Source organism: Sebastes umbrosus, chromosome 6 (assembly GCF_015220745.1).
Source record: "Sebastes umbrosus isolate fSebUmb1 chromosome 6, fSebUmb1.pri, whole genome shotgun sequence".
Classification (NCBI taxonomy): domain Eukaryota; kingdom Metazoa; phylum Chordata; class Actinopteri; order Perciformes; family Sebastidae; genus Sebastes; species Sebastes umbrosus.
Window position 1 is genome coordinate 978,638 of NC_051274.1, and position 24,926 is coordinate 1,003,563.

Below are 24,926 nucleotides of genomic sequence, written 5' to 3' on the forward strand. Positions count from 1 at the left end.
AAACGCTCCGTTTTAGCGCCTGTCTCTTTAAGATCCCCTCCCAAAAAAGCCTAGTCTGCTCTGATTGATATTCTAATGAGCCTGTAAATGACATAAGAATGGGAACCAAATATGAGTGGCTTGTTGAATCACATGTTAAGGGCTGCAACTAACAATTATTTTCATTATCCAGTAATCTGCCAATTATTTTATAGATTATTCAATTAATCGTTTGATCAACAAAATGTCATAAAATGTCCATCCCAGTTTCTCAGAGTTCAAGGATGTTGTCTTAAATGTCTCGTTTTTGTCCGTCCAGAACTCAAAGATATTCAGTTTAATATGATATAAAACAGAGAAAAAAACATTCAACTGTCAACTAATCAGTTAATCGATTAACCCATTTGTTCCCAAAGACTGTATTTAGTATGATGAGGAAAAATGCCACATTCGTTCTGATTGGTCAAAAGTCTGGAATGTTGGTATGGATGTATTTTGGCAAGTATCTAAATATTATATATTATATATATATAAATTATTATTATTATCTAACAGGAGACATTTTTTACAGTACAACAACATTTTTTGATCACATGAAAAATCACACTTTTATTACAAGTCAAAGTCAAGATTTAGGAAAAATCGAAAAAACACTAATATTATGTTTATTCAATGTTTTCCATGTGAAATCTTGTTTTTCATTGCGTATGTGTGCATATCTTTGATATTCAACTTGTTATGAGTTTATAGATACCAAATACTTGATTGTGCTGCTTGTAATCTCTGAGATACAGACATGTTCTTATCACACAACACATGGGACGACTGTTTTTCCTAAAATATAATGTCTATTGCAAAAAGTAGTCCCATGACTAGATATAGTATGATAAGAAAAACTCACTTTTCAAAACTCTCTTCATTTCAGTTGTGGGCACAAATGGGTTAATCGTTGCAGCTCTACACGTTTTCTGATCTAGGCAGCCCACAAAAGACTGACTGGGTTGTCTTATGTCACAGTTTGTGGGTTGATAGGAACACCAGATACCCACATGGATGTGTACAAGCACTGAAAAAGTTTTTTTTTTTTTGTGATGTGTTCCCTTTAAATTAGCAACAGCAGTGATTACACTGCTCTGGTTTTATGACTCTGTGACTATTTCCTTCATTAATGTGATGGAATTTTGATTCTGTCACTGAAAGGAAATATGAAGCATAATAAACTACATCCAACACCACAGCACAGGAAACCAGCAGAGAGAGTGAAATGATAGCAGTTACTGGAGGGCTTGTGGTGTCTGAGGATGTTATCCTCCTACTTTGCTACTGTGTCATTTCCTTGTGGTGGCTGGAAGGAAGGGTGGATGGATGGATGGATGGATGGATGGATGGATGGATGGATGGATGCATGCAGAATAGACGTGTTTGGTTTTCTTGGAAGCTGATGGATGGAGCTGGCACTGGAGCAGAGAAATCCATTTCCTATTGAGACAAAAGAACGTATAAATATAACTCAGCTCAACAACTCAAGATGCCAGCGAGTCCTCTCATTATCTCTGCTCTTGATAGCAGCAAAGAAAGAAGACTAATGGACTAACCTCTGCTGCTAATCACTTTTTTATAGGCTCCTATAGAAGAAGATCTCCCTTTAGGGAAGATTCAACTTTCTATTTTTACTGTGCAAACTGGGCAGAACATGTTTCAAACCGTTTCCTTTTCCTGCTGGTGTGTTGATTTTTTTGTTCCGAGCTGTCTCTTTAATTTGTAGTGTATCACTTTTACTTAAGCATTAGGATTTCACGCTTTACATTAATGATTCAGGGAATAACGCATTAATCCGAGGCATGAAATTACAATCTCCCATTTCCGTTTGCTATCCGACAACAATGGATTTAGCACCGTGAACGGATTTTTGGTTTATGCTCTTTATCTTTCGCAATACAATTGCTGTAAATATGAATTTAGGAGATCAAGCAAATTTGGCTGCATTGTTAAGAAGCTTAGGATATGGGGACAAAAAGCAGAAGACCTGCTGTCTATTCCAGGGTGACAGAGGTTTAGAGCTGCTCCCGCTCCAGAGGCCACTTCCTAAAGCCTGTTCTTTCCTGATTCAGTTTGCTGGCTGCTGCATGCGCTGCCCTCAGGCTGTTCACAACCCCCAGTGAAGGCTTGTGTAGCTCATGTGTTTTCTCATTTCTGTCCTGCTGCTTCTTAGCATCTTTTCCTGAGATAATCAGACACAATGAACGCAGCTTCCTTTGACCACGGTTGGCTCAGTAGGGCTGGGACAATACACCTATCTTCTGATTCGATACTATCACGATACCTGGGTGCCAAGCATGTATGTAGTCAGAGATGTCCTGAAGTCAAATCTATCAGTCACTGTCAGGCATCATTTATTACATTTTTTCCAGCAACCCAAAATAAAAAAAAATTAAAAAACTTCCTTCAAATTAGTGGTATTATCTTTTTAATTTATAAGGGACATGTAATGTTTTATACTTCTGGTGAATATAATCCAATCAATCTTATTTCCATAGATGTATTTTTTCCCTTTGTATTCCTCCACTAACTTCACTTTGTCCGTCGCTAGCATACCGTTCACTCCGTTCTTTTTATCCATCCACGGTCAGCTCGGAACAGATATGATGTCATGTTACCCAGACTACAACAATAAAAGTGGTAACTTCCTAATACCTCAGCATAGACTCAAATGAAGCAAATATATTGATCCTGGCATTAAAAAATTGGTTTCAAAATCGTATATAAAAAAAAAAAGTTGCAATAGATAGGTGAATCATTTCTTTTCCCTTCCCTAGAAATCAGCAGCATTTCAGCACAGGGACCCCCACGAGCAGACACAGCCACAGCCAGTGGGACCAGTTTGTTTAACAAGCTCTCAGAAGCAGCCTGGCTGAGTGTGCCAAAGCAGTGTTTTTTTGTGTGCCTTGACTGTTCATTATGAATGGGAAGTTTTGCGGAAAAAAACTGTCTTTTCTCCGAGCCATGATCACAGCTCGCGTGTGTGCTGGAATGCGAGGGCTTTTCCGTCTCTCTTGACTTGCTTTTTTACCTTTCATGTCTGCCAAAGGAATTGTCAGATGTTGTTAGAATGGAAATCTTCTGACAATGACCGTGATATTTTGAGTTTGTTTGGCACTTTATATCCTCTATATGTGATGTAATACACTGAAGCGGTTGACAGTTTGTCATCGTGTCAGACCGTCTTTCTTCCAGCGTCAACAAACTGAACTTCTTTCAGCAGGACTCGTTGTACTTGGTGTTGTCAGAGACAGACAACTGTTCGTTGTGTGTTCAAATATTGCTGATGTTGCAAATAGTCAGTTGCAGTTACATCCGCGGCGCCAATGGCAAAAATGGTTCTCACGTAGCAGGCGCTAAATCAGTGTTCATTTTGGCAGCTATTTAAGTTTTAGTCCTAGTCTTTAGATGATGATTTAAATGATTATTAGATTCAGTCACACTTTAGTCATTTTTATCCTTTGTAGTTTTAGTCTAGTTTATTTGACAACCACTCAAAACGTTTTAGTCCAGTTTTAGTCGCCGTAAAGTCAATCGATTTTAGTCTAAATGTTTTCTCTCTTGATTTTGTCAGTTTTTTTTTTTTTATTCAACCTTAGTCCTGTTTAGTTATCAGATTATATTCAACATTTCTGTCATTTTAGTCAAACTTTTTCACATAAAATATTATCTTATCCTTATCTGATGATTAAGAATGCGGCTTTGTAGTTAGTTTGAGTCTTCCTGCCTGCGCTCATTAATGATACGCGGTTTCAGTCGCACCTACCGGTCCGTTATGAGAGCCAGTCTGCCCACCCAGCATATCAAAATATGCGTTACTCAACCACCCGAACCCGACCCGATCCGCAAACCACCAACTTTATGCATTATAGTAGCACAGGTATCAGGACTGAGGTGTGAGACATGAAGCACAGAGACGGACTGAGCGCCAGAGTGACAAAGAGAAGGGAAAAGAGGGTGGAAGGTGACATAATAAAGAGAGATTTGGTAAATTTGTTATGATTTTAAACTACACTTTAGTCTCGTTGTTTTGTCAATATGTAGGCCAACCAAGAAGTCAGCATCGCCCTGGTTTCCCTCGACAAAAAGCCAGTGTGATTTTTTCCATTGGGTTTTGGATTATTGCAAAACAATAAGCTCTGTGGCAAACACACGTTTATGACGACACTGACACGTTTTGTTCAGTTAGATAATCTCCACAAATGAACACCACTTTTATGATTTTTGAGGTGTAAATGCAATCGTCAGAAGTAAAAAGCTAACGTTATAAACGAACTACACCACGGTCGAATGAACGCGAGTATAAACAACGAGGCCGTAAAGGAGGACGAGTCGGCGTGATGACGTTTAGTAGTCTCATTTAGCCACTTGTTAGAACCACCTTTTTTAAGACACGTAAAAGCTTCAAAATTCACAAGTGAGGTATTTATTGATGTATTTTATATCGTAGAACAAAATGTTAAAGTCTCTTCAGCTTGTGTCAACCACAGACCTTATTTCAGGCATCTATCTAAAAACCCATTGACTTCCAGACGAGGGAACCGGAAGTGCTAAAATGCTAACTCATTTCCAGGTTTTAAGACTCATTTCTGTAGCGCTCTATTGCATGTTTGATATTGTCACCGTTAGTGTTTAATGACGTTGGTGCCGTCTCGTCATCGTCTCGTCTTAGTCATGGAAAAAAAGGTTGTTAACAAACAAATTCCATCCTAGTATCTAAATGAACGCTGCCTAAATGTCCAAATCTGCTGATTTATATTTGCGATTAAAAGCCAAAAATGCTGCCTCACCCGTAATTCTATTCACCGCTAACACAGTCATGCCCTCTTTGTTTTCTAGGTCAGTAGGTAACTGTGTTTAAGTGTGAATCATTCCTGGTTACATTTATATGTTAATTTCTTCTCGGTAATTCTGACTCCTCATAAACAACAGAAAGACGTCTCTTTGAACTGCAGAGCGAAAGGGCTGATCCAGTGTTGTTCTTTTTCTTTTCAAGTCCACTCCTCAGCCTTCATGGTACAGAGAAGTCTCTGTCAAGTGCAACAAAGAGGTGGCCGTGCAATCAACTTAAACAAAGACCTCTGTTACCGAAAGCAATATGAATGGATAACCTTTTGTGGAGTCTTTTTATTTACACCATTCAGAACCCTCTCTTTCTCTGCCTCTGCAGCTGTTGCCACAACATGAGGGAGTGATGCATATGTTCCTCCCCACGACTGTGGAAGAGGAGGGAAATAAAAAGGCGAGGAAGGAGGAAAAGACGGATGGGAGTAAATGTTGTATACACATATGCGATTAAGGGGCGGGGGTGTAGCGGGAGCTCTAAAGGGCAAAAGGCTGCGGGGCTTGAGCAGAGAGCTGGCTCAGCAGGAGGCTGATTGTACCACCGAAGGGATCCACTTTGCACAGGGTTAGGGTTAGCATGTACAAAGTCAAACAAAGGAGCACGGCAGCAGCACGCAGGCAGCTGGAAGTGAGGGTGGGGGTCCTGGCCCTCGCTGCTTTTTTCAGAAGCAATGGCACTTTTATGACCATGCTAATAAAGTGCTTCTGGGACGGAGCACCTCCCACACCTCCGCCTGCGCACACGCCGGAGAACAGCTTGACTGGGCCTTAGGACCTGTGTTTATGGACACATGGATCAATACGCTCCCTGAGGGTCTATATTTAAGTCTGAGCTGAGTAGCATACCCGTTGATCACAGGGGGAGGGAGAGGGACCCCGAGATGGCTATTACCAAATCTGGAACGAGGTCTATGAAAGGGCAGACACGGTTCAGAGGGAATCCCAAATCGGCTCTGCAAATCAAACCTGCCTGGAACACAGTCGCTGTTAGTGGCCTGGATGTGTTAGGGGTGGGGGGGAATCGATTCATGTAAGAATTCATATTCTTCTTTTTCAAAGAACCTCAATATTGCTACTGATGGACAATAACCTTACACACTAGGGCTGTCAACGAATATACCAAATTTTAATATATATTTGTATTGTAAAAACAAATAGACATTCAAATATGAAATTTAATGTTCGATTGTGAAAAAAAGCAGCTGTTTGCGTCATGCGAACTGAATGCACCACATGACGGGAGACACACAACGGTTCATTGATTTAAAATGGAATGTAACATGAGGTCAAGTTGAACGAGGAATAACTGAACAACAGTTGTAATGATGGGGAGAACTTGGCCGCAGAGAGCGACACCGTGTCCGTAACGTTACATCATGTAAACAAACCACGTACTTATCAGCTGGGCGCTCCAGATCACACTGGAAATGTAACCACTTAAAAGATGGGTGAGTAGTACTTGCTATCTTTTGACGTTCATACTTTTTAAACTAAAAACACATGTTTCATATTGTGATATTTACTGGAAATGACTCACAATACAGCCAACAGCAAGTAGGAAACTTTCAGGTGATCTCCTGGTGATCTCCCTCCAGCCAGCTGCCTCCTTATTTATATGGAGGTATGGTATAGATAACTCCTCATTTCAACTTCACTAATCAGCCGTTCCTTGTCCACTGTGTAGCTTTCAAAGCAACAGGAATAAATAGAAACAGGGCATCCGACGAAAGTTCAGCTCAAAACGAAGCACTGCGTCGCGCTGTGCTTGCGACCAGTTAGGACACGGTGCTGTGGACATAATGCACGTGATAAAAATCGGAATCGAACAGATCCTGAAATTAGCACCACTATGTACTGAATTGAGAATCAATTTTTGAATTGAGAATTGATTTTGAATCGAGAGTAATTTTTTTTTAATCGTGACCTGAAGAATCAAAATTGAATGAAATGGTGAGATACCAAAAGATTTACACCCCTACTGGATGTGTCAGATCCCTCCATGTAACGGTCCTTTGCAGTCATCAGTTTGGAGTGCTGGTTAATTCAAGGTGCAGCCGCTGATTATTCCAGCCACATCTCTCACCATTGATTCTCTCTGTGCCCTCCTCACTGCTGGAAATGCAAATCTGGAGCGTGACAAACGATGTAGGGCCGTCTCTGACACGTTCGAGCCCCCTGGCGTCCCCGCGTCGCTCCCCGGCTTACCTCCTCCAGCTCCGCAGTAATTACCCTTGTTGGATCGCTACGCCTAATCATACTTGATTTTGGGATGCACTGCCATTGTCTCCACTTGTTAGCCCCTCACACTGCTCGGTTCTGATAGAGTACACTGATAATACTGGGGGAAGGAGGCACACGCACACACAAACACACACACACACACACACAAACACACACACACACACACACACACACACACACATACTGTATATACTGTTGGCTGGTGTTTTTATGAGGGAGCTGTGTAGCTGATTAATTTACAGATGATTGTTGTGCCGCCAGTGATTAATCCCTCTACGATCTGATCAGGAGATGAATGGAATAAAAGGATAAAATAACAACAACAGCAATGTTTAGAAGAATAATAATTAATAGGTTCAGATTCTGTAAAAGCCCTTAAAGAGCAGAGAGCAAGGGGAGGGGTGTGTGGAAGTGGCTCCCAATTTGTTCTCACTTTGTTCCAGTAATAAGATCCAGGCCTTCCTTTCCAATGGACGAGATAATTAACTCCTGGGGACAGACAGCACAGAGCTCCGTCTCCTGGTTTATTACGGCACACGGAGAGAGCGATCTCTGCAGCCCGGGCTGAGCGTGGCTGCACAGATTGCAGACCTTGTTTGATGTATGTTTTAACAGATAGATATGGAAAGGGGAAAGGGGGTGTTGGTTGATATGCTGTAGTCAGAGTAAAACATGTGAGGGAGGGGGTGAATGTAGAAATTCAATGAGGATGCTGATGTTTTAAAGGAAACGAGCGCAGGAGTTTCAGCTGTACGCAAATGTTTGAGTTATTGTTGCCATTTTGTCATTTTTATCAACATTTTCATTCATGCTTATTAGGGCGGTCAAAGTTAAAGCGATAATAACGCGTTGACACAACTTGCGATTTTTAGGTTGTAGCGGGCTCAGCTTTAAAGCTAGAGAGAAGATACTGGTATCATATGAAACTAGAAAACCTAAAGACTCCATCGATACCAACCATGTCATACTAGCATACGCTAAACCTTGATGAGGAAAAACTGTCATGGACATGTCAAAGGGGTCCCTTGACATCTGACTTCCAGAGACGTGAATGAGGTTCTCTGGGTACCCACGAGTCTCCCGTTTACAGACATGCCCACTTCACGTCACGTGTCACGTGTCACGTGTCACGTGTTGCTTTACTGTTTTAAGAAGTGTTAGACCTCTGTGTATATACATACATATTTATTACTTCTCTATACATACTACATTCCTGTCTACATCTTTGTATATGCATTTTTAGTACTTCTCACTATTACATACTACATCCTGTTTACATTCAGTTTTTCCATCTGAAATACTGTCATCAACTAAATTACAAATTTACATTTACATTTGTATTTTATACTTCCGTTAATATTTATTTAACTGCACTATTTTAGATTATCATTTTGCTTTTACATTTACTTGTAAGATTTCCCCTTTTATATATACATGTTTTATGAACATTGTTGAAGGAGCCTTAGACCAAAGATTTCCTTTGCTGGTATTGACTTATGACAAATTTAGAACCTTGAACCTTGAGTCATAGTCAAGTCAGCACACTGACACACTGACAGCTGTTGTTGCCTGTTGGGCTGCAGTTTGTTATGATTGTTATGATTCATTTGAGCATATTGTTTTACACTAAATGCAGTACCTGTGAGGGTTTCTTATTGTTTTGTCTTGTTAATTGAGTATTAAATATTTGACAAAACTCCCTTTAAGGGACATTTTGACCAGATAAAAGAATGTGTGATTAATCATGATTCAATATTTGAATGGATTGAAGGCTTATGTTTATGGTATGGTCACAAATATTAGCCTAATGTCAATTTAATGTTTTTGTAGCTTGAAATCATGACAGCTTAATTTTATAGGTGATGATGCAAAAAGCCAAATGAAGGCCTTATTTTAAGTCATGATCATATGTTAATGTTAATTATTTATCTTCTTAATAAAATTGTGTTTGAAGTTTGTAAAACTAGGCTTGAATCATACACACATCCATTTTCTTAAGTCTGATGAGTCATTGCCAAGTGTCCAAGGCTTTATGTGAATTGTGAGTCTGCGTTCTTCTGCAGCTCGCTCAGTGTGTGGCAGCGGCGGTACTATGAGTCAGGTCAGGCTAATTTCCGTTGCTGTAACCTGCCTCTCTTTCCTGCATTGTCCTGCCCCGTCCAGCAACTCCTGTGGAATGTGCACCGTGATGGTTTCCTCTCATTGTCTCTTTAACTCCACTCACTCTCCTCCGCAGCTCATCGCCTTACTGAGGACGACCTTTGACCTTTTCAAACAGTGAAAGCTCTTCTAATGACGAACCTTTTCCATTTTCCTTTTGTAGGATGTGTTAGTCACGCTGTGATATCTAACATCATTTCTTTCTTGTTTTCTTTTCCAGAAACATGTGAAGAGCCTCGCGGAGATTTGACCTGCGAGTTAGCCTTCAGCAACAAAAAGGCGAAGGTCTCCTCCCGTCTTTCCCTCGTCAATTCTCTCTGCTTCCTCTGCCGTTTCCTCGCAGGCCCGTTAAACATGGAGGGCCGGCGGGCTACGCGCAGGACTTTAACGCCTGACCCTAAAGTAGGAGCTTTAGCTACTCTGCTAAGCTTTTGGCTCTTTGCAACCCTGCCTTGTGCAGTGGGCAGACATTCACTACTTTCCACCCCGAACGTCGGGACTGGCTCTTCAACCACCTGACGGTCCACCAGAGCACGGGGGCGTTGTATCTCGGAGCAGTTAACCGTGTATACAAGCTGTCAGGCAACCTGACCCTCCTCGTTTCCCATGATACGGGCCCAGAGGACGACAACAAGGCCTGCTACCCCCCTCTGATCGTCCAGCCCTGCTCTGAACCCCTTGTCTCCACCAACAATGTCAACAAGCTTCTCCTCATTGATTATTCCCAAAACCGGTTGCTGGCCTGTGGCAGCCTCTACCAGGGGGTCTGTAAACTCCTCAGATTGGATGACCTCTTCATCTTAGTGGAGCCGTCCCACAAGAAAGAGCACTACCTCTCCAGTGTCAACCAGACCGGGACCATGTACGGGGTCATTGTGCCTTCACAGGGCCAGGATGGCACCCTGTTTATCGGCACAGCAGTGGATGGGAAACAGGACTACTTCCCCACTATCTCCAGTCGAAAGCTGCCCCGCGACCCAGAGTCCTCTGCGATGCTCGACTATGAGTTGCACACCGACTTTGTGTCTTCCCTCATCAAGATCCCGTCAGACACACTGGCGCTAGTCTCCCATTTTGACATCTACTATGTGTACGGCTTCGCCAGCGGCAGCTTTGTCTACTTCCTGACCGTGCAGCCCGAGACGCCGGAGAACAGCATGTCGTCGAGCGGATCCAGCAGCGACCTCTTCTACACCTCTCGCATCGTCCGCCTCTGCAAAGACGATCGCAAGTTCCACTCCTACGTCTCTTTGCCCGTCGGCTGTGTGAAGAACGGCGTAGAGTACCGGCTGCTTCAGGCCGCTTACCTCGGCAAGCCGGGCCGCGTTCTCGCCGCCTCGCTCAACATCAGCGCCCAGGACGATGTGCTCTTCACCATCTTCTCCAAGGGCCAGAAGCAGTTCCACCGCCCGCCCGATGACTCGGCGCTCTGCGTCTTCACCATCCGAGACATCAACGCACGGATCAAGGAGCGCCTCCAGTCTTGCTACCAGGGTGAAGGAAACCTGGAGCTCAACTGGCTGCTTGGGAAGGATGTGCAGTGCACCAAAGCGGTGAGTTTACAGTGATAGATGCTGATGTTTATTCATGCAAACACATACAGATATACTGTACATACACCATGCACTTTTTACTCATTAACAGTATGGAAATGATAATGACTGAAATTTGCCTTTTCCATGTGGTGACAATAGGACATCACTGTTAACGTCTTTTACAGGGAAATGTATTTTATTATTTACGCCGTTTGTTCCTGCACATCTGTAGATCCTTTAAAGGGGACATGGGGCTGCCCATGTCAGAAAACATGTGATTCTTCACGCCATTCAGATTTGGCTCCCCTTCCCATGTCATAAACAGTATTTGGAGCTTTGGGCTAGCGCTGCTGCCACACTGTACACACACACCTCTACATACAACAAACAGCGATATCCGTCTGAGAATAACTAATAATAACTAATGTTGAATATAAATAATTAATAATGTTGTGGGATTATTCCTTATTTCATGGGCTATTTTGGGGTTTATACATTATTATTACATACTTATATATATATATATATTTGGGTGGGCGGCCGGGCTTTCTCGGGAGGGGCTCTTAAAGAGACAGGCGCTAAAACGGAGCGTTTCAGACGGAGGGTGAATACAGGTATATTCAGACAGACAGTATGAGAAAAATACTGGGTATTTTTAAACATTAAAGCATGTAAACATGTTCTACTAGAAACACAAAATACAAGTATAAACCTGAAAATGAGCATGATATATCCCCTTTAAGATGAAGCAAGTTCTCACTGATACGCAGTAGAGGATTTGTACTCTCTCATCATTAACACATACAGTTATCCCAAAAACATCTATATCTTGTTACCTTTCCTAAAATAAGATCATGAACAGTGAGGGAAAGACCAAAACTTCTCAATGAGCTTAGAAACCACAGCGTTTTGGAGGCGTAGTGTGCTGTAATGAAAATAAACATAGCAATCATCAGGAAATGCTTTTGACTGCTGTGCAGACTAGCATGCTCCCTGTTATCAAATGATTCTCACACTACATGCAATTATGTCAAATTGTTTTGCAGCTCCGATATCAGAGAACATGCACTTTCAAGTGTATTTCAATGAGAGATATTCATAAATGAGGGTTGATTTGCTTTCCTTGACAACCATCAAAGTGTTAATCTCAACGAGCACAATAAATAAACACACTCTGTGAAAAAGTAGTTGAAGGGGGGGTGCAGGGGGGGATCACACACCAGCCTATTCCCTTTGAAATCCGCAATTATCCTGTATTACAAGGCCATGTATCTGCTGCATGTTGTCAAGTAGAATTACATTTCTTGATTTTTCCTGGTTCCCAGGAGGGTACAGTCCTCTGTGCTTTCATTCTTTAATTGCTAATAAGAATTTAAGAATATTCAGACTTAATGACTAGCTAAGTGTAAGTAAGTAAGTAAGTGTAACTAGTCCGTTACAGTGTGTGTGTGTGTGTGTGTGCGCTGTATGAATACATTTACATAGGAAAGGCTTGTGAATGCAGAGCATATACTGTACATGTGTGAGGACCTATTATGCTCATTTTCAGGTTCATACTTGTATTTTGGGTTTCTACTACAACATGTTTACATGCTTTAATATTCAAAAACATTGTATTTGTCTCATACCGGCTGTGCTGCAGTATTTCTTTTCACCCTCTGTTTGAAACGCTCTGTTTGAGCCCAGTCTACCTTGATTGGTCAGCTGGCCCACTCTGCACTGTTGTGATTGGTCCACCAAACTAAACTCTTCGGACTCCACTCCAGCTCCGCTCTAACTAGCTTTGTTTGAGGGCGTGCCAAACTAACCGCTAGGCAGCTATGACTTCACCACGTTACGGAAGATGAGGCAGGACTTCAAGCAAGGCATTTCTGTCAGTTCAGGAGCAGTGTTTCTGTGGGGGAGAGGAATGGTACGTGCCCACAGGGGCGTTTTTATATCGTGAGGGATCACCTCGCTTCCCAGCATTGGACACTTGATAGGCTGCCACTAGACATAATGCACTTGGCACCTGATTGGACAAAAGCTTTCCCTTGTGGGCTGCTGCTCCCTCCTTTCAAACCGGAACCAACATGACGGCTCGTTTGGAAACTTTTCTGTCTCATATCACGAAAGTAGTTCACCAAAATGTGTTTCTAAATTTATTTTATGCGAGAAATAAGCCATGCAGTTTCTAAATGTTTATTTTATATCGACAGCAGTTAGTTTAAAAGTTTCTAGGGAGTTTCCGGAGGCGGCGAGTCGTGCCGGACGCCCCTGACTTACATAAAGTAGCCTAGACCTCAACTTTATGTAAATGAGGAGCTGCCAACGTGACTCCCCGTCTCTCGAATCATGCCGCCACGTTACCAGAATGCATTGCACGGCTGCTTACATAGACAATGAATGGGAAGCGTGAAAAGGACGGAGCGTGAAAAGGACGGAGCGTGAAAAGGACGGAGCGTGAAAAGGACGGAGCGTGTGGACACGTACCATTCCTCCCTTTGGCGTAGACTTTGGGTTTTGTAACTTTGCAGATCTTTTACTTGACAAAAAACTATATAACACACTAAAGAAAAAGCACAAAAGCATAATAGGTCCTCTTTAATGTGTTTCTAAGATTGAATGATTTCCTTACCCTCACTATGATGAGAGCCACTGATCAGCTTCCTTTGTTGCTAATCCCCCTAGGTCACTCAATTGACCACTCGTATTAAAATCAGTACATTCCCCATTAGCACAATGTCAGAGGTGATTGTCAGGAGGAGGGAGACATTATCTGTTGGGTTTTATTAGCTCCACAGAGAGTAGGCGGAAAAAGGAGAGATGGCGGTATATAGCAGCGCTGACAATACTGAGGTTAGGAGGCTTTCTATCTGTGGGAGCTCAAATTAGAAACCTTTCCCAGAAGAATCCCCAATCATCTCAGTGCGCCTCTGAAGGGTGGCTGCTGTTACCTGCAAAAGCTGCACCTCCCACTCCATTCTTTAGGCATGCACTGCCAATAGCTCTTTGCTCTCCTTTCACATTATACACCAGGAGCTTTGTGTGTGTCGTCGCGGAGATAAGAAGATGTAAAATACAGTCCTTAAGACCATGTCCTCGTGCTCAATGAGCAGCCAATAAACCCATGGTATAATATGGATTATGCAGATAGATGTCAATGGATGAGGAACTCTTAAAGCCTATACAAATTACATTTAACAACCGGATATGTCAACCACGCTAACATTGTCTGCTCGCTGTTAAATCCCCCCGACTAACGCAGTGTGGCTGCTTTAAAGAGCACATATGTTTCACATCTTGTGTTGCTTAAATAAATATGTTCCCGATGCTCGCTGTGCGGTATTTTTAGAGTGCCTGTGTCTCGGATCTATCAAAATATGAGGTGAATCAAGGTTAGACCAACCCGAAAGTATTTTCTTTTGTTACCTCGCTTGAGTAAATTACACATGCAGTCCCGGTGCCTTTTCCTCAGCAGGTAGCCAGCAAGCTGAAAGCGAAGAACCTTAATTATACCCCCAGCTCTCATTCCCGTCTCGCAGACATTTCACTATGTACATGCAGGCCGAGGGCTGAGGAATGGAGCTGAGTTCTGAGCCAGGGGATTCAGACACAGCAGCCAATCAAAGATTTATCACCCAGCCGTCCAGCCTTCTGCCATCTGGAGATTCACACCAGCTCTGTAGTCACTCCCAAGGAGGACAGCCATGATGGGATTCTTTCTGTATCAGGCTGTGTGTGTCTCTCTCCCACTAACACGATCATCCCCGTCCTGCTTTTTGCTCACGTCCCACCAGCTAATTAACCACTCTTGAGAGCAAGAGTGGGAGCTGGTATTGATAACACCGATATACCTCGGGAGGGAAACTCTGAGAGCAGATATCCCCGACACATCTTTCATTCAAACTCCACCAAACGGAACACTTTGTGTCATTGTTTAACACGATTATGCAGTCAACTGTTGGAGCGGACCAAACTGTTTTCTCAGAGCAGATTAAATATTATACCGCATTGCCAGTTATTCGATAAGGATTAATCACACAGTCTATTTTTGTCTCACCACGGCTCCGCTGGAGATAACCAACGTAATCTGTATGAAACAGTCTGAGACGTGGCGAATCTGCATTTCTTCACTGCTTGTGAGATTCGTGATAAACGCAAAACAGAACAAATCTGCAGGAAGGTGTGCAAGAACACTCCAACACATAGAATCCAGGGGGATCTGGCTTGGCGGCCAAGTCTGCTAAGCGTACATCATCTAAACAATCTAGATGTAATCAGAACCAAATGGTCCGGATCCCAGAAGACCATATGTGCAGTAGCATGCATGCATTTGAGGCGGCAGCTATTGATAAGCCAAAGTCTGGTCTCATGGCTGTTTCTCAAGATAGCTGTTATAGCTTTCCCATCTGATCCATTCTGTGTGTCCATGTCTAATCAGCATATGTTTACAACAAGAACAACCAGAAGAGAAAAGAATGATGTAAGCTTACATGCTTTCTTCCTCCAGTTTATTTAAATACTGCAGTGGAGAACCCCTTTAGCACTCTGTGCTATTTTGGGCAAAGGAAATACAAGGAAATGCCATAAAGTCGGAGGGGGCGTGACTGTGAGAGCGGAGGCGATTGTTCCCTGTCAGCGTTATTGCCTTTGCTCCGCTCATGAAAATCTGCGTAGTGCTGAAAGGTTTTACAGCCGTGGTGTGTAGTGAGAGGCTGAGCTGCCTCCCAGAGTGGGAAATGCCACTCAACATAGTCTGCTTGTACCACTCTGACAGGGACGAGGACAGAGACGGAGACGGACGAGAGATAGACGTACAGTAGTGGCAGATCGAGAATTAATGAGTTGGGGTTGAAGGGAGGGGGATATATTCTATATACTGTATATTCAGGGAGAAGTTTGTTCGAGGACACTATAGGATGTGTACATGGGAGGCCATCTCACTTTACTCCACATGGCACTTTGAGGCCACTGCCACTCACATTGTCTCCGCTGACCTGATTCAACACCAGAAAGTCTACTTGTTTTGCTCCTCATTCATCACCTCCTCATATCTACTGGATGGAGTCTTCACTCTGAGCTCTATTCTTGTAAGATATACACCCAGACTTAAAGCAGCAGTAGGTAGAATTGGAGCATATGTCATTAAAAAAAGTTATTTTTATAAAACGCTCACTATGTCCTGACAGTAGTGTATGAGACAGGTAATCTGAAAAAAATCATGTGCCTCTGTGTCCTCCGGTGCTCCTAATGGCATCTGCAAGATTTCACAGACTGGACGAAAACAACCAATCAGAGCCGAGCTGGAGCCTTGCCATCTCTGGGCAGCTGTCAATCACTCACGAACTCCGATCAAACGGTCAAACTAGGCAGCGCTGATTAAATATGAATCAATATTCTGTTACAGTAATGTTTATTTCTCATAAAATGTTTTCAGAATCATCTTGTAGTGTACTGTTTAGCTGTAAAATGAGTTGGTTCGTGACCCGGCCACCATGTTGAGATCAGTTGAGGAAATAACAAGCACCGCCCACCAGCCGGAGAAAACTCTTTCATTTTACAGCTAAACAGTAAGCGCTGTCTAGTTTGACCGTTTGCTCGCGAGTGATTGACAGCTGCCTCTGTTGAATGAACAGCCAATAGGAACGCTCTCTCTCTCTGAAATGACCTGTGATTGGCCAAAGTCTCCCGTCACGGGCTAGATGTTCTAAAGTCTGAAAACAGAGCCATGAGGAGGAGCAGAAGTCTAGTTTTCTCTCAGAACACTTGAATTACAATATGCTGAAAGGTTATTATGGAATTTTTGGTCAATGATGCCAAAAATATTCTGACTACTGAAGCTTTAAGCTTTTTCAGCCAGTTGTCCTCCGGACAGGTAGATGAGATGTTTTACTTTCACAATAGCCAAACGTACTTGTCCGAAATGGAAAACATAAGCCTATTAAAAGAACAATAGGGATTTAAGCAATTATTATAATTTATTAATGTACATAACATAATTAATATGCTCTCCTCAAAGCCACCAGACGTCATTGACAGAAACAGTAGTTTTACCTTGCTGATAATTGTAAAACGCACTTCATTCAAACTCGACAGAAACAAAATAAAATTCATCAAAGCTGCCTCCATCAGTCCAGGATGGAGTCTTCACTCTAAGCAATTCTTGTATAATCACGCCCAGACTTAATGAGACTTCATGATAGCGATTCCTCTCTAATGAATGGGTAAATACAGTTCATTGCAGCCTCTTTGTTTAGATGCATATCTCAGGGTTGCACAGTGTGTGCTTGCCGGAGCGCATAGTTATCATGCAGCATGTGTCTTCCTGCAGAGGTGTGATGATAGGCCAGGGTAATGAGCCACGGTGAGAGCAAGGTGGAGCTCAGTCAGGCGGAGCTGAAACATGTCTGCCAAGTGGAACAGAAAGGCGAGCGTTTGTCTGGCTGGGAGACTCAGCGGCACACCTCCACCTCGCTCTGACCTCCCTCCCTCCCTCTCTGAGGCTCACCTCTCTCACTCCCTGGTTTCCGTCTCAGACACTCCCTGACACTGCAACTATTTCCACAACTTTGACCATTGCTCTCTCTGACACCTTCATCTTCCCTCCTTACCAACCTGTCTTCTTTTATAATGCTCTGTGTCTCAGCCTCTCCACTCTCCTAAAGTTGTAGGCTACATCCACACTAATGCCTTTTCATTTTAAAATAGAATTTTAAAACAAAACCAATCTCCATCCAGTTGAGCGTTTTAGGGCCGTTTCCGAATGAATGTCCGTCCCTACTACCACATGACCATTCACGTACACTGGCCATGTGCATGCCTGTGTGAACAGGAAGCAGCGCTGGACACGGGAATTGATGTAAATTGCTTGAATAATGGCCTGCCTCCTGCTCATGGAGGCAGTAGTGGCATTATAAAATGCAGAATTTAACTGCACAACAGCTGCTTGCAGATACAACAAGGTCAGCAACACTTGTAACTGGTTATCCATGTTGAAATTAACCACCGGTGGTTGAGGCTGATGTTGTCTTCCGTAAAAGTTTCACATGATGGGGCGTGACGAATCAGGGAAGGACACGTCATGACTGATAAGACCCAATCGAGAAGCGAATGTGGGTGTCTGTGTCATTGTTTTCAAAGGTCTCCGTTTCTGTCCGTCCAGACTAAAATGCAACCCAGCAGTTTTAAAGCTGATGGTACGTGTCCACAGGGGCGTTTTTTATCGCACCTGATTGGACGAACGCTTTCCCTCGTGGGCTGCTGCTCCCATCTTTCAAACCGGAACCAACATGGCGGCTCGTTTGGAAATGTTGTCATTCTTATATCATGAAAGCAGTTCACCGAAATGTGTTTATGAAAAAATTTTATGAGAGAAATAAGCAATGCAGTTGCTGAATCCGTCTTTATTTTCGATCGACAACAGTTAGTTTAAAAGCTAAAAGTTTCTTGAGACTTCCCAGAGGCGGAGAGTCATGCCAGACGCCCCTCATTTGCATAAAGTAGCCGAGACCTCAACTTCATGCAAATGAGGAGCGGCCAGCGTGACGCCCCGTCTCTCGAATTGGGCTGCCACACTACCAGAATGCATTGCACGGCTGCTTACATAGACAATGAAGGGGAAGCATGGAAAGGACGGAGGCTGTGGACAAGTACCGTCAAACGGGGTCAGCAGCGTTTTCAAACGTCTCCGTTTTAGGGGCTTGAAAACGGCGGATTAGTGTAGACGCTAGGCATAAACGTATAAACGTATTAGTGTGGATGTAGTCTTATTCTCTAAGGCCCTCTCTGACATGTAAATATTACGACGAGCGTTTGGAGTCATTTTTGCGTTCGACGGTGTAATGAGATATTTTGTAAAACGAAGGTCGTGTGGACAGATTGATTTTTTAAATGAAGGGGGAAATATCCGTTTTTAAAAATCTCTGTATAGACAGGGCCTCAGTCTGTCTCTCCTCTGAGGTGTTTTTGTCGCCCCCCCTCTCATACACTACATTCCATGTTGAGGTTTTCTATGTTAAATATGACACTTCTGTCTTTTTTTCTTGTAATGCATTTCTGTGTTCCAGTTTATCCTTCATTCATACTTCTATAACTCTTGTCGTCCTCCCTGTCTGCAGCCGGTGCCCATCGACGACTCTTTCTGCGGTCTGGACATCAACCAGCCTCTCGGCGGTTCCCAGCTGGTCACCGGTCACACTCTCTATACCGAGACTCGGGACCGCATGACGTCTGTCACCTCCTATATCTACAACGGCTACTGTGTAGCCTTCGTGGGCACCAAGAGTGGACGCCTAAAGAAGGTGAGTCCAAGTTCCTTTTCCTCTCCTCTCACCCGACAGTTAAAGGCCTGTTGTTGTGCCTCCTTCATCACAGCGATACATAAAGATTCCGGCTGTCCAGCGGTCCACGGGGTATAGACACTGTGAAGTGGTCCTATTTCCGTGCAGATGGATCATGGTCACGGGGAAACGTATCTCCTTAATATTTAATGCGTGCTGTCAAAGCATCGGAGCGGGGTAATGGCGACGGCTAGCACGCTGTAGTGGTCACTTCCTTGTTAAGTGAGCTCCAGTGTCGCAGTGTTGAATAACCTGCACTGGCCCATTAATTTTAATAAGCACCTTTCTGCCTGTGGCTCACTGAGAGTGGGCCCGTGCACTAAAGCTCCTAGTCTTGGTTAGAGAATATATACAGTATAAACGCCACAGTGGGTTAATAATGATAGATTTCACACCCCGGCCACAGAAAACACTGTATTAGATGAGGTTTCCCCCTGACGGGATTGAATGGCTAGAGAAGTGAGTGGGTTCAGGATGATATGAGGAGTGCGACTGTCAATCAGAAGTGTCTACGTTTTGCTGATTAATTTAAAACAGCTGTTGCACTGTTTTGCATTGATGCTTAGAATGTCAAATGTTAAAGGGGCTCTCTGTAAGAATCAGAAATGTCTTGTTAACAGTGACACCTGTCGCCGATAAGTCAACAACAGTCAGCGTCGTGTTGCTCGCGCTCATGCTCGCACTACCAACACACACAAGACTGAACGTGATTGACAGGCATCATGTTGATTAACGTTAGCAACATTAGCAGCTAAAACCACAATATCACTTTATATTTCACCTGCTTGGCAGTAATGTTCGCTGACTAGACGAAGGTCTCTCCATGAATGGAAGGCCCGGCTGATGTTGATCCTAGTGTTAACTTTTCCTGCTTCGGCCTCCCGACCGTGTTCAGAAGATAGGGGACACACCGTAGCTTTGGTCTCCTGGGCCGGAGTCGATAACGTAACTCGCTCTGGAGTTAACCCCCGTCACTTCACTCAGCAGCAGGAAACAGGACACGGGAAACCTCTGTTGGTCTGGAGGAGCTGCAGCATTTATTTCTGCACAAACGGCAACTTCCACTGAACATTCACTGATTTTCTCAAAGCTAAACTAACTCTCGTCCGCTCCGCTCGTTTCACCGCCGCTCTCTCTCTCTTGCTACATCACTCACTTCCCACGTACACTGGCTCTGCTATTCTCCCACAACACTAGTTTTCCCCCGACGTCGCTCACATTCCTGTTTTGCAAGACGGGCTTCAGGAGATATAACTTGTTTTTTTTTGTGCTTCTGTTGAGTTTGTGTTGGAGTCTGAGCTGTGGTGGGTGTTGGTAGTTTGTTGCCGTTAGCGGACTCCATTTCTAACTGAACGTTAGTTATGGTTGCACACTGTTAGCCCTGTAGCGGGGCTGAGGAGAGTAAAGGCACTTTTGAGCGCGCATGACGTCACATCCGTTGGATTTTCCCGGAAAAATGGGCCCGGGTTCTTCACATTAAAAGCAGTCTACAGGCTGATAGAGGAAACTTAGAAAGTCGCGGAAGGTCTTATTTTTTAGTTTAGGTTACAACTTGTTCACACTTTGGCAATAAAAAATATATATATTTATGCGTGTAAAAAGATGTATACAGTCCCTTTAATGTTTTAATGGACATGATGTGTTTTTGTGGGGGTGCATTGTGTCACCATTGCTGTTTGTGTTCCATACTGATGGGGCTTTCTAGACTACATTTAGACAGCGGTTTGAAGGACTTGGCTCCTCCTCCCACGGGGCTGCCTGTTTGAGTGACAGCAGGAGTGTGTCACATGTCTCATAATTGGCCCGTCCAGCCAGACCTCCCTCCCCCTACTAACAACAGCTGCATGCAGCTCAGAGTGAGACGTTTCAAAGGGAGTTGCTAAAACCATTTTGATACCTCTTTTGGCAAGTTCTTTGCTATTTCAAGCCAGGCAATGCAAACGTTGCTGGCCCGGGTTATTTTTGGTCTCCGTCTATTCATAATTAAATCAATACACCAATCAGGCTGCGGTGGAGAGAATATTCATCCAATGTAATCCCCTGTTTGAGCTCCTAAATAATTTAGCACCTTTTTCTACTTGGTTAAATTAGATGAGACAGAAGAGTGTTTTCCCCACTGTGTTTCCGTCACTTGCATATTGTTTTTATCTCCCCACTTCCTTCCACACTTCTCCACTGTAGCTGCCACTTTATTTTATTTTTTCTATTTTGTATTATTATTTGTATTCATTTTTTATTACATTTTTTATTTAAGTTTTATTATTATTCATATTTGAAATTATTTTTCTACCTTAACTTATTTTATTTTATTATCGTTTTATGTTTCACTTATTCCTATGTTATTATGTAATTATACAAAACTGTAAAGGATATTATGATTTCCCTGAGAATAAAATTGAAGTAAAAAAAAACAGCCTTGTGTACTCCTCAGAGAGACATGACTGTAACCACAGTAACACTAACATGGGGAAATGGGTACCACGGTCCAGTGGCCAGAGCAGAACAACCTTGTGGAGTACTCAAACAGAGACTGTCTCCACATGACGACAAAATAAGGTAGTATTACCACTTGTACCGGCAGAAGAATAAGGTAGTAATACCACTTGTACCGGCAGAAGAATAAGGTAGTAATACTACTTGTACCGGCAGAAGAATAAGGTAGTAATACCACTTGTACCGGCAGAAGAATAAGGTAGTAATACCACTTGTACCGGGAGAAGAATAAGGTAGTAATACCACTTATACCGGCAGAACTCCCCAGTAATTAGCATCATCTGATTTATTGTCATCATAATTAGTTATCATCCTCTCACTATGAGGTAGATGAAAAAATAGTTTAAGAAAAAAAAGTTGACCTCCTGATAGAAGTCCTCTGAATACCTTGAATATGAACACTAGATCTCAACACTGAAGCAATCATCAGTGTTGAAGGTAATGAAACGTTGATTATTTCTCTCGGTGAGACTATTTGAATTGCAAGATTTCATCTCTGTTGACGCAAGAGTTTGCTGGACTTTATTTGAACCTGATTTGTTTGAAATCAAGTGATTAGACAAGGAGCTGTCGCCACTGTGCAAAGATTTGCATGCAGGTGCGTTTTTGGACAAGAACTGGTCTTGATTTGCATGCAAGGACATGATTCAACAGGCACCGACTGTCCACCTAATGGGCATGAAAGAGAGGATGACCACCATTAGCCTACCCACCGTGGCAATCTGCAGCTGCGTGGAAAAAGAAAACATGACTTTTTCAATAGGTAATGAATAATCAATAACCCTGCATGCTAGCAGTGGTAGGAGCTTTGCCCACTGTCATTGTTAAGGTGTGTGCTTGTGTTTACATTGCGAGTGTTATCCGTTCACTCCCTCGGGTGGCAGAGGGAGGGCAGGGGGATAGGGTGACCCGATGAGCCCTGACTGCAGCTCCTCTGCAGAAGGCTGATAAGCTGCTACAGAGTTGTGTAGACGGGGTAGGATGCTGCAGGCTTCCTTCAGAACTGAGCATGACACAGCTATAGGGTGACAAGACTTGATGCTTAGCTAGTGATACAGTTCTATACCGTTACCTCTTTCATGCAACCAAGAGAGACAGATGGGTGGGGAAAGGGGTTCACGGTTAGGGAGCCGTGATGAGAAAAAAATAAGAGTAGCAGGAAGAGGCAGAGATAGAAAGAAGGAGGAAGGTATACTGGGGGAGGGAGGAGGAAGAGACCGTTGAAATGTGAATTTAGTGCCGCCAAAGAAACCAGGGCTGCACCGCTGCCTGTAATTGGATTGGCTCCCTTCCCAAAGAACCCCCCCCCCCCACCTCCATCTCCCGCTCCCCCATTCAATCCCGCTCCCCCCACCACCACCACCCTCTCGTTCTCCCTGCAGACCGGCTCCCGTATATGCTGCTGTTTCCTGGGCTTTGCTGGAGCATGGCGAAGCAGGAGGGATAGTGTTGGTGGATACCGCAGCCTTTGGACGGCGTTTGTGGGGGATTGATTGAGGAAGAGGGGTTAAGAGGGTGGGGGAGCGAGCAGACGCTAAGGTGAGGAGAATGCATATATAGTGGAAACAATAACACTACAGCTGTGAGCCTCATACAGCTGTGAAGTGCTTACATGTTGCTGTGTGATGTAGCATCAGACAAACAAATCAATATTTTCTGACGGTTTTGTTTTGTCCTTCTCAACCATGAGTGAAACCTAGTACTATCATGCGTTCTGTAGTCTGAGTGTCAGAAACTGGTTGTTGACTTCTGGGTGGCACCCCTGGAGGCGATGATTGATTGTCGAGGGCAGTAGATGTTCACCTCAGCAGAAAGCTCCTAGGGGGCAATCAATACTCCAAGCCTCCGTGCACCAGTGAAACCAGTTCCTATCAGGACCAAAACGAGACCTTTAGTCCACTCTAAGCTAACAACAGAAGATGTTCCAGCAACCTGTTCTCGTTCCCAACTCGTCGCTTGGTCAGTGCCCCTCGGGGTCTGATACCAACACACCGACGAACCCTGTAGAGTCTGCACTGGGTGAACTACCTCCAATGTAAACCCATCCGCGTCATTGTTAGACGGTCAGAGCGACCGATGTAGTATAAAGAGCGAGGAAGTCCACATAGGGCGGGTGGAAGTGGAGGTTGGACGGGTCAAACAAACACACTTTCACCCAGGAGGCCGCTGTTTGTGTCCTGTGTGAAACAAAGTCAATGTTGACTTATTTTTAGGGCTGTCAATCCATAGAAATATTTAATCGTGATTAATGCAAATTAAATTACGCTTTTTTTTATCTGTTCAAAATGTACCTTAAAGGGAGCTTTGTCAAGTATTTAATCCTCTTATCAACATGGGATTAGACAATGATTCTTGCTTTATGCAAATATATATATATATATATAAATATATATATATATATATATTACTAGAAATCAATTAACAACACAAAACAATGACAGATATTGTCCAGAAACCCTCACAGGTACTGCATTTAGCATAAAACAATCATAACATGACAAACTGCAGCCCAACAGGCAACAACAGCTGTCAGTGTGTCAGTGTGCTGACTTGACTATGACTTGCCCCAAACTGCATGTGATTATCATAAAGTGGGCATGTCTGTAAAGGGGAGACTCGTGGGTACCCATAGAACCCATTTACATTCACTGATCTGGAGGTCAGAGGTCAAGGGACACCTTTGAGAATGGCTAAGGCAGTTTTTCATTGCCAAAATTAAGTGTAGGTTTGGAGCGTTATTTAACCTCCTTTGCTAGCATGACATGGTTGGTACCAATGGATTTCTTAGGTTTTTTCTAGTTTCATAAGATATCTTCATACTAAAAACTAAGTAAACCTACGTTGGAAGTTCATTTTCAACAGAGACTGTATGCCTGTAAGGAGACGAAAGTGACACGCCATCTCTGAGTGGACCGAGAGCGTCCTAGTTTGAAGCATAGGGCCACTGACCAAGCGAGTTGGGAGTGAGAATGTGTTGGCTCCAGTGAGTGTGTAGTCCTGCCAGAGTTAATGTCCTATTTAAATTCTAGATCGAGGTTTACATTGATGCTCACCAGGCTCCATCATCTCCATTATCACTCTTATGTACCCGGAGACCAAAAGACCGCTGCAGGGCTCTGCGAGTCCGATTATAGAGATCGGCGATCTGCTCTGCATTTTCTTCTGGATACACATTACCCAAGAATTGCATCATCTAAATTGGAATTGGCTGTGTGTGGTTCACTATGTGCTTAAGCACAGACATAACCCACATGGGGACGGGGATTGGTGGGAAGCAACAACGGCATTAAGGAGGAGAGGAGCTGCGGGGAGC

General features: G+C 43.4%; 1 protein-coding gene across 1 annotated transcript in view; it reads left to right on the forward strand.

The window, feature by feature from the left end:
- Window positions 1-24,926, forward strand: part of plxna2 (plexin A2) — a 275,749-nt gene that overhangs the window by 28,465 nt on the left and 222,358 nt on the right. The window contains 3 exon segments of the mRNA XM_037773809.1: window positions 9,485-9,697; window positions 9,700-10,817; window positions 18,899-19,081. Of these exon segments, the coding sequence (XP_037629737.1) occupies window positions 9,619-9,697; window positions 9,700-10,817; window positions 18,899-19,081 (1,380 nt within the window). The 5' untranslated portion in view covers window positions 9,485-9,618.